Source organism: Pelodiscus sinensis, chromosome 4 (genome assembly GCF_052426305.1).
Source record: "Pelodiscus sinensis isolate ZL-2025 chromosome 4, ASM5242630v1, whole genome shotgun sequence".
In the NCBI taxonomy this organism is placed as follows: Eukaryota; Metazoa; Chordata; order Testudines; family Trionychidae; genus Pelodiscus; species Pelodiscus sinensis.
The window spans coordinates 69,991,368-70,008,961 of NC_143055.1; the positions used below are offsets into that span (position 1 = coordinate 69,991,368).

General features: G+C 43.7%; 1 protein-coding gene across 5 annotated transcripts in view; it reads left to right on the forward strand.

The window, feature by feature from the left end:
• The first annotated feature begins 370 nt into the window (after positions 1-370).
• AADAT (aminoadipate aminotransferase) overlaps positions 371-17,594 on the forward strand; it is a 30,044-nt gene continuing 12,820 nt past the window's right edge. Inside the window, exons 1-9 of one of the 5 annotated variants that reach the window (XM_006111669.5) lie at positions 371-516; positions 1,738-1,855; positions 3,754-3,922; positions 7,062-7,194; positions 8,486-8,560; positions 10,499-10,705; positions 13,284-13,349; positions 14,677-14,759; positions 17,106-17,202. In XM_006111669.5, the coding sequence (XP_006111731.1) occupies positions 1,789-1,855; positions 3,754-3,922; positions 7,062-7,194; positions 8,486-8,560; positions 10,499-10,705; positions 13,284-13,349; positions 14,677-14,759; positions 17,106-17,202 (897 nt within the window). In that variant the 5' untranslated portion in view covers positions 371-516; positions 1,738-1,788. The other 4 variants (XM_006111668.5, XM_075930199.2, XM_006111671.5 and 1 more) reach the window with 4 other exon arrangements.

Consider the following 17,594-nt stretch of genomic DNA (forward strand, 5'->3'; position numbering starts at 1 on the left):
TTGGACCATAAAACTCAGGTAAGCAGGTTTTATTTACCTCTATTAAAAGATAGCATACAAAGTATCAAACTTGGTTTTCTGATCTAAGGCTCTCAAACTGACACCTCAAGATTTGTGATTGGAAATAGCTTCCTGTTAATTGTTCTACATTTACAAATTAACTTAAAATATGGCTTTAACTGGTGTTTACTATAACTTCTCTCTTTATATAGGTTTTAGGAGCAATTTGTTCCTGTCAGCTAATTTCCTGCAAACATCAGAAGTTTTCAGGTTCCCAAGTAGCCCCTGGAATCATGGTTAAAGTTGCTGCCTTGCCCCCGCCCCCAACATATCTGCAACGGCCTCAACCTAACTTCTAATTTTAGTCTTTTCTTTATTTAAGCCTGGCCTGAACTCTGATCTCTCCCTTTGCTTTTTCACGGTCACTCCCCAGCCTCCCAGCCCTGCGCACACAGCTGCCCTACGCGGCCACTGAGCAGCAGCTGAACACTGCAGCGGGGTCTCACGCTCCCAGCGGTGAGTTGCACTGGGCTGCACGTGTCCACCTTGGGTGGGCGCGTGACGCTTTGCGCAGTGCCCGCACCCGAGCGCGCCTGAAGCGCTGCCAGCATCCAGCAGGGCCGAGCCTGCGCGCGGAGAGGGGGGGTCCCAGCCGCCCGCGAACGACAAAGCTGCGCCCGCGAGAGCTGGTGGCGCCGCTGTAACGCAACGGTCGAAAAAACGGAGAGTTTCACTTTCTGCGGAGCACCGGCCCGGCTGCGGAGCACGGTCAGTGCGTGCGCGCCCTGCCGGAGCCGGTCCCCGGATGGAGCGGGGGCAGCAGCAGCAGCGAAGCCGCCCGCAGCATGGCTGCTGCTCTCTGCACACCGGCCGGCCTCGGCAGGCGGAGGGTGGGCGCGGGGGCGTGTGTCAAGAAAATAAGAGAAAAAGCACCAGCCGAAATGGGGCTGTTTACACAGAGAGGGGAACAAAGACAGAGAACACTAGAGAAAAGCTGACCTCTTTCTCCGGATTGACGACTCTAAGTGGTCTTTGCCCACGAAAGCTTATGCTCCTACACTTCAGTTAGTCTATAAGGTGCCACAGGGCTCCTCGTTGCAAAATGCAAAAGCCATCTGCCCCCAAGCCAAGAAATGAAGTACGATCTTAAAAAAAAAAACCCTGCAAAAAATAACTGGAAAAACAACCAGTTAGTGATTAACAAACATGACACCGCAAGATCCATAGACGGACCATGGGGTGAGGGACTTTGAATTATGATCCCATGTTCTGCAGTTGCAGCTAGAGTCCAGTTCCTCCACATGTGTTCAGTCTAGCTAGTGGCTAGCTTGTCTCCAAGCACAATAAAAACTGGTAATTGTATACCAGCTGCAAGGCTTCTTGTGTGAGAGAGAGAATGTAAGCATATGCCCATATTTACTCTGTTTATATATAAATGCAGTGTACTGCCTTGTCCTCTGAGAATGATTCCATGTGCTTTTTAAAAGTATAACATTTTAACATTCATTAAGAAATTTTTATTAAAGCTATTTGGAATCATTTTGAGGGGCATTTGTTTTAATGTAATTAAATTGTGAGCTTAACTAAGATCTTGCCTCATTTTAATTATCTTACTAAATGGCACATTTAAACAGATTTGTTGAAAGTTTTTTACTGGTGAATATTTCTGTGTGTAGACAATCCAGTGTCATGAGCCATATTGAAAAATGTTGTTTCCTTTTCCCTTCCTTTTCCTAGCCTGTTGTATCCTGTTTAATTATTGACTGAATTGCTACTTGTCCTATAGACATGAATTACTCTCAATTCATCACAGCAGTAAGTGCAGCAAGAAAGGCATCACCAATAAGACTTCTGAGTGAGTACACACTGACTACTCCCCTCACCTGACAGTTCCTGAAGTGTGTTGTCCTGTCTTCTGAACTCAGCTATGACATTGCAGATAAATACCAGCATAGTCTTACACAAAAACTGTGAGCGGTTATAAGATGATTAATATATGCACAGTAATAAATATTGCGTGTGCCTTATTTGCTTTCAGTGGATAAAGGCTGACATAACTGAGATAGTGACAAGGAGTCCTGTAGCACCTTATAGACTAACAGATGTATTGGAGCATAAGCTTTCATGGGCAAAGACCCACTTCGTCAAAGTAGATCTTTGTCCATGAAAGCTTATGCTCCAATACATCTGTTAGTCTATAAGGTGCTACAGGACTCTTTGTCGCTTTTGCAGATCCAAACTAAAGCGGCTATGCCTCTGATGCATAACTGAGATAGTTTGCCTTTGATCCATAAAATGAATATACGTAGTACCCAGTGAAACCACCCCAAACAGAAAAAAGACATGGAAACAGCAACATATTAATTCTTTTAAATGCATGGCAGAAAATATTTCTGCCAATGCCTCCACTCTGGAGTTGTAGCTATTGTTTTGATTTTTATTGCTGAAATTGTAAAGACCAATTGATTGTTAGTAACTTGAATTCAAGAGTAAGTCCTCCTGACAATCAGTCTCATCTTTGCTCACACTTCTGACTGCCTTAGCCTGTCGCTTGAAGGAAACGTCTTTCGCCCGAAGGGGCCATTATGATTATCTGGTCTGATTTCCCGAGCTGGGCCAACAGCCTTACTGGGCCCTGGGCAAGGTAGAGGAGAGCTCTGCTCTGTGCTCTAGAAGGGGCAGGTGCAAGCTCAAGCAGCGATTTATAGGGCCTGGGACACATAACGGCCTGGAGCTCCTGGCTGTTCCTATCAGCAGGCCCTGGGATAGTTGCCCGCTTTCTTCTCCTCCCTTCACCGGCAGGCCTTGATCTCCAGTATACAGAACCCCACGCATCCCCTCATATAGGCTCATAATATCTAGTTGAATTTCTGAAGTCCTCAAATCTTGATTTAAAGACTTCAAGTTTACAGAGAATCCACCATTTACTCTTATAAGTTACTCTAGACCTTATGAGCAATAACAATATGCTGAGTAATTCCTGTTTCACTCTTTCTTACTTGTCCCACTGAGCACCTGGCAGTAGATATACACCAGTGTTTCTTACACTCTTTGAGACCATGAAACACCAAACAATAAGATTTTTTTAGGCGGAACACCTATGAAAGTTTTCTTTTAAAAAACAAAACTGTTGTCACACAAAAAAAGACAAAAACAAAAAAGTAACAAAAACAAAGAAGAGGTCGCAGCACACCTGCGAGTTGTTCACGGAACACCAGTGTTCTGCGGAACATAGTTTAAGAAACACTGATGTACACTGTACAGTGTTGATAGTTGATTGTTCTACAAGGCAGAAAAACATAGAAGCCTGCTCCTGTATTACCAGCGGAGGCTTGAATGGAGACAGTTGCAAACTCAGAGGCTAACAACACACCCCCAACTGCTTTTGGCCTACATCCTGTCACCTGCTCACGGTGGAGCAAATTCTACCCTGGGTGTATGGTGGCAGTTGCCATTTCATTGCATTAGGCATTGTGATGCACCTGAGGGTAAAATTTAGATCTTTTTTGTAGTTCTAGAAGATTCCCCATACATACCTGTTCAGTTAATGATTGAGAGAGCTTACAAGGTATTTTTCAGTCAGCCAAGAAAATATATGATAAGTGTTGGCATGCCTGATCTCTATAAAGACTTCATTAACTTTTCTTTTGCAGGTTCCATTTACATTATATAAAAAATGAAGGAATGGGGAAATGGGATATATCTTGAGTAGTTTGATGTATAATGGAGGTTTTCTTCCTTTTCTTTCACTAGCTGAATTGATGCAGAAGTCTCCCCCCTCACTAATTTCCTTGGCTGGAGGAGTACCGAACCCGAACACTTTCCCATTTAAGATGGCCACTATTACCACTGGAGATGGCACTTCTGTGCATATTGGGGAGGATTTGATGAAGAGAGCCCTCCAGTACTCTGCGTCAGCAGGGTACTCATGAAAACAATAAATAATTCTATCAGGGACCAAGAATCATGTTTTAACGGTTGATCTTTACAAAAAAAATAATTTAGTTTAATTTTCCTTGTCTGTAAATAATGGTTTTTGAAGTAGAAAATGATGATTATTTGTGAGTGAGGAATGAATTGACAGGTACCAATATTTATTGGGTAACATCAAAGAATATTTGAGAGGCCTGAGTCCAGGGACAATAAGGGTGTGTCTACACTTCTCAAAATAAGATGCGCAATTTGAGCTACGCAAAATGCAGGCTTATTTCGAGTTAATTTTGAAATAGCTTATTTTGAAATTTGGCGCTGTCTACACAGCACTTTTTTTTAAATAAATAGCTATTCCAAAATGTCCCTTACTCCTTGTAGAATGAGATTTACAGGGACATTGGAATAGCAAGTCCGTTATATTTCGAAATAACAGGCACGCTCAAAATACACAGAATAGCTATTTCGGGATACCAAAATAGCACTGCAGTATAGATGTAGCCTAACTGTGACTGCGTGTTACAAAGGTTTAAAGGGTTAAAAATTCAAACAAAATGAAAATTTATTTGATCCCAAAGCATTTTTCTTTTACTTTTCTAGTTCAGCAAGCTACAGTAAAACTCCATTGGTCCAGCATCCAATGCTCCAGCACTCCTAATGGTCATAAGAACGGCTGGACTGGGTCAGACCAAAGGTCCATCTAGCCCAGTATCCTGTCTACCGACAGTGGCCAGCACCAGGTGTCCCATAGAGGGTGGACCGAAGACAATGAGCAAGCGATTTGTCTCCTGCCATCCCTCTCCAGCCTCTGACAGACAGAGGCCAAGGACACCATTTTATCCCCTGGCTAATAGCCTTTTATGGACCTAACCTCCATGAAATTATCTAGCTTCTCTTTAAACTCTATTATAGTCCTAGCCTCCACAGCCTCCTCTGGCAAGGAGTTCCACAGGTTGACTACACGCTGTGTGAAGAACTTTCTTTTCTTAGTTTTAAATCTGCTCCCCATTAATTTCATTTGGTGTCCTCTAGTTCTTCTGTTATGGGAACTAATAATTAAAATAACTTTTCTTTATCGGCCCTCTCCATACCACTCATGATTTTATATACCTCTATCATATCCCCCTCAGTCTCCTCTTTTCTAAACTGAAAAGTCCCAGTCGCTTTAACCTCTCCTCATATGGGACCCGTTCCAAACCCCTAATCATTTTAGTTGCCCTTTTATGAACCCTTTCCAAGGCCAAAATATCTTTTTTGAGGTGAGGAGACCACATCTGTACAGAGTATTCAACATGTGGGCGTACCATAGTTTTATATAGGGGCAGTAAGATATTCTGTGTCTTATTTTCTATCCCTTTCTTAATAATTCCTAACATCCTATTTGCCTTTTTGACCGCCGCTGCACACTGTGTGGAAGTTTTCAGAGAACTATCCACGATAACTCTAAGATCTCATTCCTGATTTGTCGTAGCCAAATTTGCCTCCGTCATACTGTACGTGTAGTTGGGGTTATTTTTCCCCGATGTGCATTACTTTACACTTATCCACATTAAATTTCATTTGCCATTTTGTTGCCCAATCACTCAGTTTGGTGAGATCTTCTTGGAGTCCCTCACAGTCTGCTTCTGTCTTGACTATCCTAAACAGTTTTGTATCATCTGCAAACTTTACTACCTCACTGCTTACCCCTTTCTCCAGATCATTTATGAATAAGTTGAGAAGGATTGGTTCCAGGACTGACCCTTGGGGTACACCACTAGTTACCCCTCTCCAATCTGAAAATTTACCATTTATTCCTACCCTTTGTTTCCTGTCTTTTAACCAGTTCTCAATCCAAGAAAGCACCTTCCCTCTTATCCCATGGCCATGTAATTTACACAAGAGCCTTTGGTGAGGGACCTTGTCAAAGGCTTTCTGAAAATCCAAGTATACTATATCTACTGGATCCCCCTTGTCCGCATGTTTGTTAACCCCTTCAAAGAACTCTAATAGATTAGTAAGACAGGATTTCCCTTTACAGAAACCATGTTGACTTTTGTCCAACAAATTATGTTCTTCTACATGCTTCACAATTTTATTCTTTACTGTTGTTTCGACTAATTTGCCCGGTACTGAAGTTAGATTTACCGGTCTGTAATTGCCAGGATCGCCTCTAGAGCCTTTTTTAAATATTGGTGTCACGTTGGCTACCTTCCAGTCATTAGGTACGGAAGCCGATTAAAAGGATAGGTTACAAACCACAGATGATAACTCAGCAATTTCCCATTTGAGTTCTTTTAGAACCCTTGGATGAATGCCATCCGGTCCCGGAGATTTGTTAACATTAAGTTTTTCTATTTGTTCCAAAACCTCCTCTAATGACACTTCAATCCGGGACAGTTCCTCAGATTCATCACCCACAAAGGACGGTGCAGATTCAGGAATCTCCCCAATGTACTCAGCCATGAAGACTGAAGCAAAGAAATCATTTAGTTTCTCCGCAATGGCTTTATCGTCCTTGATTGCTCCTTTTATAGCTCAATCATCTAGGGGACCCACAGGTTTTTTAGCAGGCTTCCTGCTTCTAATGTACTTAAAAAACATTTTATTTCTTTTTGAATTTTTGGCTAGCTGTTCCTCAAAATCTTTTTTTGCTTATTACATTTTTACACTTGATTTGACAGTGTTTATGTTCTTTTCTATTTATCTCACTAGGATTGGACTTCCACTTCTTAAAATATACCTTTTTGTCCCTCACTGCTTCTTTTACATGGTGGTTAAGCCACGGTGACTCTTTTTTAGGTCTTTTGCACCATTAGGAACCCAGAAGTGCTCCGGGCAGCCGGACAATTGGAGCTGCTCTGCGCCTGGCTTCCCCGATTCAGCCGCTGCTGAAACTGACCAGCAGCTGAATCGGGGAAGCCAGGGACAGAGCAGCTGGCGTGCTGCCGTGTTGGTCCCATAGCACCGCTCCTCGGGGCTGCAGGACCAACCCAGCAGCACCCCAGCTGCTCTTGAGTCCCTGGGGCAGAGTAACAGAGAAACAATTTGGGTGGCAATTTACGCTAAATTTGAGAGAGATTTAAAACAGCCGTACAGTAGTAAGTTGTAAATCAAGATTATAATGATGAGCAAGAAAATCTGTGTTTCAGAATTCCTGAATTATTGTCCTGGCTAAAGGATTTACAGAAGAGTCTCCACAGTCCTCCCACTGCCAACTACAGTCCTGAACAGGGCCAAATGGAGATATGTGTTACCACAGGCAGCCAGGAAGGCTTGTCTAAAGTAAGACTAAAACCAGAATACATTCTGGCTTCTGTTAAATGTAATTTACCTGTTGCTTTAAATAGAAGTTTACTTTCAGTCACTTGAATTTCGTTTCATTGCATAGGAAAAGTATACCTGCTCAAGGATTACAGTTATTAAGAGTGGCTTGTTAAGGAAATGATATATTAAGTACCATATCTGAGAAAGTTACTGGAAGTTGGGGCAAAACTTTGTCATGCTTAATCGTCTCCCATGATTTCACAAAATTTTCTAGGATCTTTATTAGTGAAAAGAGAAAGTATCATAAGACATTTTCTTTAATAATCCTGTAGCAAAGGATTCTAAGAGTTTAGTAAAAGAATGTAATATTGTAATTGAATTAGAGTTGCTTGCTGCACTGTAGCTTTTATTGTCCAATAAGATAGGTTTGCAGTAGGATATTGTTCCAAGTAAATTAGTTTTTGATTGACTGTTCTTCTTACAGATACTTACCGTACCACCCCTGGCTAGTTAACCCTTTCTATAACTGAAACTTCTTTTGTAATACGACAGAATGTTAAATGTGAGGGGGGGGTTTCCGTGGATCAGCTGTGCTGTGGACTGTCCCTTTGAAATGTCGCCTTGGAATTTCAGAGGGGCAGCCGTGGAGCCTGGGGTCAGCTGGGGGCTTCCCAGCTGACCTCAGGCTCCCTGCGGCATTTCCCCAGAACCTGGGATCAATCCCCAGCTGATCTTAGCTGTGCAGCGGCTGCCCCTTTGAAACTGCTGCCTCTGCGCCTTTCAGAGGTGCAGGGGAGCCCGGGGTCAGCTGGGGACTCCCAGTTGATCCCGGGCTCAGCGCAGCACTTCCCCGGAACCCGAGGTCAGCTGGAGAGCTGACCCCGAGTTCCGGGGAAGTGCCAGAGAACCCAGGGTCAACTGCGGAGTCCCCAGCTGACCCCAGGCTCCTAGCAGCAGGCAGCATTGCATGGAGCCCAGGACTAGTGAGGGACTGTGAATCCCCCACTAACTCCAGGCTCCACGGCTTTGAAATGCACAAGAGACCCTGCTGGGGACTCTTGTGCATTTCAAAGCAGGAAAGCTGCATGGAGCCCAGAGTCAGCGGGACTTCCCGCTGGTCCTAGGCTGTACATGGAGTTCCGCATTCCTCCTTTGAAATGTACAAGAGCCCCAGCGGAAGTGCCTATTGACTAATCGATGGAAATTTCATCAACTAGTCAATTAACCACATTTTAACATCCTTGAGCAATATGCAGAATGTGTAGTAAAATGGTACTGTTTTGTAAAGTAAATCATTTCCATTTTGTAGGTGTTTGAGATGCTTATTAACCCTGGAGACAACATCCTTTTGGATGCACCCACTTATCCTGGAACTCTAGCTGCTGTGAGTAGTGTTTAACTATGAAAAGTTGTGAAAATTACAACAATCACCAACTTGGGACACAATACATTCTTATGAAGTATGGGTTGCATCTCACTGTTGCTAAATACATCTAACTTGTCATTCAGACTAGAGTTTTTTATTGAATTTCGACTTATATTAATTTGCAGTGGTGAACTAATACAGTTGTAAATGCTAATTTAGACACTTAGCAAATGTTTGCCCCATGACACAGTCTTTTATTCCTGGGGCCTACTTCACCATAAGCCTAGATTTCTACATAGAATCATAATACGGAGAAGAGAAGAAATCTTTCTGATTCAAGTCAGTCTAAATGCAAGTATATGATCAGTGAGTTTCCTCATGTTTTAGGTTCTGAATGTGCCCGTCTTAATTATTTAATGACCTGATTTAGTGCTCTGTGTCTGTAATTGGATAAAATGGGGACGGGCCTGGAACGTATATGCAAGTGATCTCCCAGCATATGAGACAATGAGAGCAAGTCAGAGAAGTAACTCTTAAATGACACTAGCTTTCATGGAGTAATATGCACCTGTTGAATTCAATATAGCCCTGTAATGCTTAATAGATACAGATTGGGGAAATGCTGGAATAAATCCTGCATTGCTTAATATTTCAGCTTTACCAGATTCCAAAAAATGATCTGAGTAGTACTATGTGGTATGCTATATTTTTTATTTGATTATGCTGTGGGACCATACACTTATTGAAGGTTTTATTATTTCAATAACAGTCCATTTATAGCCTGATAAATACAGAGCTAAAGAGTACAAAATAGGAATTCTATAGAAATAAAACTACAGGGACTTTTGTTAATTTTTGCCGTAACTTTGCACATTGCTATTTGTCCCTGGTTATCACTAACATTATTGAAATCTCTGAATCACTGCTAAACATAATACCCTGTGGCTGTGTCTACACTGGCATCCCTTCCGGAAAAGGGATGCTAATGTAGCACTTTGGAATAGGCAAGTCCGCGGGGGATTTAAATATCCCCCGCGGTATTTGCATTAACATGGCTGCCGCTTTTTTCCGGCTTGGAGATAAGCCGAAGAAAAGCGCCAGTCTAGAGGTTATTCTCCGGAAAATAAAGCCTTTTCTGGAGGATCTCTTATTCCTACTTGAAAGTAGGAATAAGAGATCCTCCAGAAAAGGCTTTATTTTCCAGAGAATCACGTCTAGACTGGCGCTTTTCTCTGGCTTATCTCCAAGCCGGAAAAAAGCGGCAGCCATGTTAATGCAAATACCGCGGGGGATATTTAATTCCCCCGCGGATTTGCCTATTCCAAAGTGCTACATTAGCATCCCTTTTCTGGAAGGGATGCCAGTGTAGACACAGCCCTTCAGAGCAGTTATTCTTCTTTCCTTTGCCAGGGGAGAGCAGCTTATATTTCTGTCAGTTCCTCTCTAACTGCATTCTAATTATAAATAAGAAATGAAATAGCCCTGTTCAGAGACCTCAGGCTCATCTGTATTTTTTCATTGGAATGTTGAAATGTGAGAAATTCTACTGGTGTACAATCCATGATGACTTTCTTGGCTCCTTCAGATGTGATGCCATGTGCCTGATTCTCATAGGCAGGCATATAATAATAATTTATCTTGGACTGACCTAGTTCCTTATCAAAGTCTATATAACTGGATTTAAATATTGGCAACACAAGGTGATCTGGTGAACTTGTGTTCTGAGGGTTATACAGTATGTCCAGAGAAACTTTCCCTTGAATCATGAGGTAATCAAGTTTGAAATCAATGCAACTGATTTAAAACTGGCCAGTTAAATCTAGATGGAAGTGAAGACACTGCATTGCTGAGGTTCTGTAACATCAGTGACATAATCTTAATTTCAGAATTACCGACAGTAATTGAGATTCACCTCCTGTTTTCTTTGTTTTGTTCTGTTTTTCCATAAATCAACAGCTAAAACCATTAGGCTGCAACATAATCAATGTTCCCAGTGACCAACATGGTATTATTCCAAAAGCCCTGGAAGAAATTCTTTCCAGGTGGAGCCCAGAAGATGTCAGAAAATACAACAACACTCCCAAATTCCTGTACACCATTCCAAATGGTGGCAATCCCACTGGAGCATCATTGACAATTGACCGTAAAAAGGAGATATACCAGGTATGCAGTTAGAGCCTGGTGGCACAGTTTTCTTGTAAGGAATGTAAAAATGGGAGGTTTTCAGTTAGAGGAATTGCACTATAATACCAACACATCTTGCAAGCAACTGAATGGTAGATATTGTTAAAAATATCATGCCACATTAGCATATCAATCTGTCCTCTAGTTATCCCAAATCCCTTCTTGTTTATCCTGCATGATTGTGCTAATCTATTGGGTGTGGGTAGTAAATTGTAGTCCAATGTAATCATACCAACCATTATGTTGACTTACGTGTTATGTTTACTCACTGAGCCCTTGTACAAGTCTAAAGAAGTGTCCTGACAAGATTAAAAACCAACTCTAATGAGGTAGAAGTTGAGGACCACAGGCAACAGATGTACTCTTTGACAACACAGTGACGGTTGCTCTCAGGATCACATGGCCATTGAGACGCAGGACAGTTTTTACTCCTCTCATATTTTTATGGAATTCTCTATAATAATTCTCTATCACAGGGGAAAAAATGTATACTATAACCCTTAGGCTCAGTGTATCTTTTAAAAGAAACATGCATAGAAATTGCTTAAGCTGACATTCTAAGTAACCACTTGGCTAGAGAAAATATTCAAAGTGCATTATTTTAAAAGCATAATATTTAAGGTCCCTGGAATCATAGGACTGGAAATGTCCCCAAGAGGTCATCTGGTCTAGTCCCCTGCACTCCTGACAAGACTTAAGTGCTATTTAAACCAGTTGTGGGCAACCTGCAATTTGCAGGCCGCACATGGCTCATCAGGGCAAGCTGCTAGTAGGCTACCAAACAGGTTGTTCACCTTGCTTCCACAGGTATGGCCTCCACACAGCTCCTTGTGGCCCCAGTTTGCCATTCCCAGCCAATGGGAACTATTTGAAGTGGAGGCCACTTCCTGCAGCTCCCATTGGTCAGGAATGGCAAACTGCAGAAAATAGGAGCTACAGGTTGCCATACAAGCAGATGCAAGGTGAACAATCTGTCTGGCGGCCTTCACTGTCTTACGCTGACATGCTGCATGCAATCTGCTGACCGCAGGTTGTCAACCACTGATCTAGACCATCTCTGACAGGTGTTTGTCTATGCATACAAATGTATCCAAAAGTGCCATTCAGACTTGCAGGTAATCAGCATATGCTTATTTCTGCATGCAGTAGTACAGACCATGCTCAAATACAGGCAGTCCCCAAGTTACGCGGATCCGACTTATGTCGGATCCACAGTTACGAACGTGGTTTTTCTCGCCCCGGAGGACGCGAGTGGCGGGATGCCCAGATGTGCCGCAGTCCCGCCGCCCGCGTCCTCCGGGGCGAGAAAAGCTGCTCCGCGTCTCCCTGGTCTTCCTGTAGTCAGCCGCTGGTCAGTTTCAGCAGCGGTTGAATCTGGACGCCAGCTCTGACTTACATACAAATTCAACTTAAGAACAAACCTACAGTCCCTATCTTGTACATAACCTGGGGCCTGCCTGTATGGGCACATTATTGCATGTGGAACTTGGCGCTCAGTTTTTGAAATGTTTGGCCCTATTGTAGCCACATTTACCTGTTCACGTACTCTTGCCATTACATGACTTGGTAAATTAGCATTTGAAAGCGACTCTTGATATAATCCTAGTATGCTGAATCAACAGAGCAGAGACTGGCATACAGAGCAATGAATATAAGTACAGTAAACTTCTGATAATCCAGCACCTTTAGGACCCAGGGGGTGCCGGATTATCAGATATGCTGGACTATTGGAAGGGGGGGGCTATGAGGTGTCTGGGGTGAGGTGGAAGGGATGCCACTCCAGACTCCTCATAACTCCCCCTCCCTTCCGATAGTCCGGCTCTGCCCCAGGCATCCCCGATTCAGCCGCTGCTGGTCAGTTTCAGCAGCGGCTGACTTGGGGATGCCTGGGGCAGAGCAGCTGGTGTGCTTCCGGGTTGGTCCCATAGCGCCGCTCCTCGGTGCTGCGGGACCAACCTGGCGACACCCCAGCTGCTCTGCCACAGGCGTCACCAAGTCAGCCGCTGCTGAAATTGATCAGCAGCTGACTCCAGGAAGTCCGGAGCAGAGTTGCTCTGCCCCAGGCTTCCCGGAATCAGCCGCTGGTCAATTTCAGCAGCGGCTGAATCGGGGATGCCTGGGGCAGAGCAGCTGGGGTGCTGCCGGGTTGGTCCCATAGCGCCACCCCTCGGCGCTGCGGGACCAACCCGGCAGCACTCCAGCTGTTCTTCCCCAGGTATCCCCAAGATCAGCTGGGGTGCTGCCAGGTTGGTCCCGCAGCCTTGAGGGGCAGCGTTACGGGACCAACTGGGCAGCACCCCAGCTGCTCTGCCCCGGCTTCCCCAATTCGGCTGCTGGTCAGTTTCAGCAGCAGCTGAATCAGGAATCCGGGTGCAGAGCATCTCCAATTGTCCGGCTGCCTGGAGCACTTCCAGGTTCCCGATGGTGCCAGACCATCAGGAGTGCCGGAGCATTGGATGCCGGACCAATGGAGTTTTACTGTAGCTAGGATTACATAGTGACTGTTTCTATTCAGTTTCAATAAACTTTTACCGTTTCATTTTAATTTATTTTCTAGCTTGCAAGACAATATAATTTCCTTGTAATAGAAGATGATCCTTACTATTTTCTTCAGTTTGATAAGGTAAGCTGTCATTTATACTGCATGATATCAGTATTTCTTTTCATTCAGGAGAGAATTAATACATGTACAATTGTGGCTCAAACTACATACTACCCATATTTAGTAGACTGTCAGATTAAATTAAAGCATTATTAGTAAACACTCAGTCATGACATTTTCAGTTACCTGGCTCTTCAGCCATCACGTTGCATCAGTTCCTGTCAATTACAGTAGGTCGAATTCTTCCGTTTTTAAGTGAGAAAAATTCTTACTGACTCCATTAGGGCTGTGCTAGCAGGAACTCCTTTTAGCCAGTCTCCCGTTAGAGTGGGCTGCAGTACATGAGAAAAGTAATAGAGGCTGTATTGCCGTTTCTTTCTGATCTCTGCCTTCATCCAATGCAGCCCATTCTGTCTCCACCCATGCTCCTTGAGCAAATCTCAACTGCTGGAGATTGATCACAGGAATAAGGAGAATAGTGCCACAGCTGCACCCTGCCTTACACACCGGCGGGGGGAGGAGTGCTCAGCTCTACATGTAACTGGGTCTCCCAGCACATGGATATGGGTGAAGGGGAGAGGTGAACTGTTCCTCAATTAAATACATAACTTCTAATTTAAAATCAATTTTTGCAGAGGGAGTAACATCACTCCCTTCACCAATACTGGCTATTGAGTACGTCGATGGAATGAGCAGAGTTTAATATTTTTTTCTTTTTGGAACAAGTCTTGCAAGTCCGGAAGGGGATGAGGAGGAGTCTGATGGGCCTGGGCTAGCAGGACTGAATGCCTACATGGAACTCTTTTATAAGTGTTTGGGGATAAAGATAATTGTCTGCTCTAGGAGTTACATTCCGTGCTGAACTATGCAAGTTGATCTTACTAAATCCCCAACTCTGAGGGATGCCTTCTGCTTTTGCCTAAAGGGAAACTATAGGTTGAGGAGTGCCTCTGAGGAAAACATCAAAGGACATTTTCCCCTACGCACAGTAAAAGTGTTACTGGAGAACTGGATATTTTGTTCTGACCTCCTGTTTTAGTACCCCTTAGAAACTCCAGCACCTAGCATGTGCAGAGCCAAGAGGTTAGAGAAGAAGGGTTTCTGACTGGTTTTCCTGACCTTCAGATCACACTGTCATTGCACCACAAGAGGGTGCTACTCCAAACAGAATAATTTGTCAGGCAGTGACTTTGTCACTAGATGTGCATCACCAAAGCCAAGACTATCATATGATATATCACCCCTTGGTTCAAGAACTACTGAAGTCTGTGTTAGTAATAAGTACATTGCACCTTACTGTAAGACTTATTAACTACTTGAACTTTAAACTCTCATTCTTTCCTTCAAGCCTTGGGCTCCAACCTTCCTCTCAATGGATGTGGATGGTCGAGTTATCAGGACTGACTCTTTCTCTAAAATTCTCTCCTCTGGGTAAGGTCAGCTTTAGACTGTTATCTTCTGGTTAGCACAGGCTGGGGAGTCAAGAGACACAGGATTCTAGTCCTAACTTTGCACCTTCACTTTGTGACCATAGGCAAGTCACTCAACTTCTCGGTGCCTTGATTTTTCTCAGCTGTAATATGCAGATAGTGACTTGCCCACTGTTGCAAAGTGCACTGAGATCTTTAGCTGCTCACAATGTGCTAATTTCCTACTCTCTCTTGGTACGTCTACACAGCAGGGCTACAGTCCAATTAAGCTGTGCAACCTGTGCTACATCAGTTGTGTAGCTAAAGTCGAAATAGCTTAATTTGACTTTTGGTGCTGTCTATACAGCAGGAAGTTGTTGAAGGAAGAACACTCTTCCTTTGACTTCCCTTTACTCCTATTAAAATGAGGGTTACCATGAGTTAGAGTAAGAAGTCAGTTATTGTGCATCTTTCCTTCAACCACCATCTTTTGCTTGTAAGTCTGCTGTCCTCTCAACACATAACACCATGCACTCAGTCCTGATTTTCTGTCTCTAGCTTACATTAACGAATCGTAGCAGTTCGTATGTTGTAAGCTTGTGAGGTGGTGTGGGTACCTTGCTGGTTGCTAGGCTTGGGTTGTGAGTGACCTCCACTGGCTGAGTCATTATGCAAGGGGCTTCAAACCTGTCTGACGAGTTATCTCTGAGGGAGCGGAAGAAGGGGAGTGGAGCCCTGGCTGGGAGCAGGGCTAGAAGTGAGTGAGTTAGTTTTCTGTCTGGGAGCATGGAGGAGACAGCCTAAGGAAAGGAATTTAGGGGCCCAGTCTTCCCCATCTCAAGAGGGGCTGAGACATCCTAGGCCTGCCCTGTAACCAGATTACATCTGTGCTGTGCTGTATCTTGGAGAAGCAATAAACACCTCTATTCTACTGGCTGGTGGAGTCTGTTCGTGCCATTACGGGGGTGCAGGAGATGGGAAAACCCCAACGCGCCATCACAGAGCTCTCCTTTAAAATCGAATGAAATAAGCTAGTATGATCATAAATAGGGTTGCACATGGAGTTCCATTGTTCTCATTCAAAGACACGTGTAAACTTACTCTATTTTCCTCTCATTGCAAACTTCACTTGGAAGCAGAGTTAAGATGGGATTTGTTTTGTTTTTGGCATCATGAATGAAGCTTTTTTTAGTTTATGAATACAAAAACAATCCTATTCATTCTCCTTTCTTTATTTAATATCAGTTCCACAAGGAAGTAAAAATAATAAACCCCGTGGTGCAGTCTTCATGCCTTTTGGTGTCTGATAGACTCAACCATTATAAACTACAGGCATTGTGAGAATCCCAGCTTGCTTATACTTTCCTAGTTGTTATGATTGCAGAGAAAAGTTTCAAAGTATGACCAGGGTGTGCACTAAAAGCTCAGAAAATACTGGTCAGATTAAAATAATTGAAGGCATATTTTTTAAATAATCTCATGGCTACAGGTTGAACCTCTCTCAACTGGGACTCCCTGGTCTGACAAGATCCATAGTCTGGCAGGACCATGGATGTTGCTGGACTGGAGAGCCAGAGACAGGAACCCTGTGTGGGCCAGAAATAGTGTTCCCTCTAAGCTGTGCAGTAGCACAGCTGCACAGGTGATTTATCAGCCCCATCCAGTCAGTCAGCTCCTTGCACGGAGCCTTGAGCCTCTGACTGAGCAGGGCTCATTTACCACCTGTGAAGCTGTGCTGCCGTGCAGCTTAGAGCGAACACTGGCTGGGAACCCAGACAAGCTGACTGTAAGGAGGCCAGTGGCTTTACAGCCCTGCCACGGGAGTCTGACTTAGCCGGTGACAGGGCGTCTAGAACACCGGCAGGCTCCAGTGAAACGGCAGTCTGCTGTAGTGGGGCTGATAGCCACTGTATTGGGACCGCAGGTTGCTGTGGCAGGATAGTGGGACTGGTGGCGGGTTGGGAGCTGGCCAAGATCAGAACTGGGCTGGGGGTGCCGGTGGCAGAGGGGCCAGAAATGACTTCCCCTTGTCTGTCAAAATCCCTCCTTCGGAACTACTCTGGTTCCAAGGGTACCAGACCAGGGATGTCCAGCCTGTATTAAGACAGTCTTTAGGATTTCTTGGTCATAAGTCACAATTTTTGAATGCATAGGGTTAGTAACACTATAAAAGCATTTGGTTTTGTCTGTCAGATTAGCAGATGTGACTCTGAATACCCACATGGAACAGATCTGTTAAGGTTCCAGTTTTACATAATTGCTGTTTGGACTCTAGCCATATTTTGGCTCAGATATCCTGCTGATATCATTTCAAGGATTGTGAACTGTAGATGTCTGTAGTAATGATTTTTTTTCCCTTTCCCTCTAGATTGAGAATAGGCTTTTTAACAGGCCCCAAACCACTCATTGACAGAGTTATTCTACATATACAGGTATCAACATTGCATACCAGCACTTTCACACAGGCAAGTACTGTCTTGGATAATGGGAGAGCATTGCCCAAATCATGTATGTTAAAAACATGGTTTCTTTAACCTAGGAACTGAGAGAAGAGACAAAGGACTTTTATAATCCCTGGTCATTTTTCCACTATGGGTTTCAGGAAGATTTATACTGCACAATCTTCCAAGAGAAGAAGACTGCAAAGAGGAAGACTAAATTTTTCCTGGAGGGTGTTTCAATAAGATTCCCTTTACTTTTATGTAATAGGTTATTAAGATTTAATGGAGTTAAAGGTTAATGTGAACTGTGTGTCTAAGGCCTCAGGCTCCTTGGAAAATCCCAACCTGAAAAGCTGCAGAATAAATGGAGAGTATTTAGAATTGTTATTTGATGCTGTGCCTGTAGGTCAGCGTGG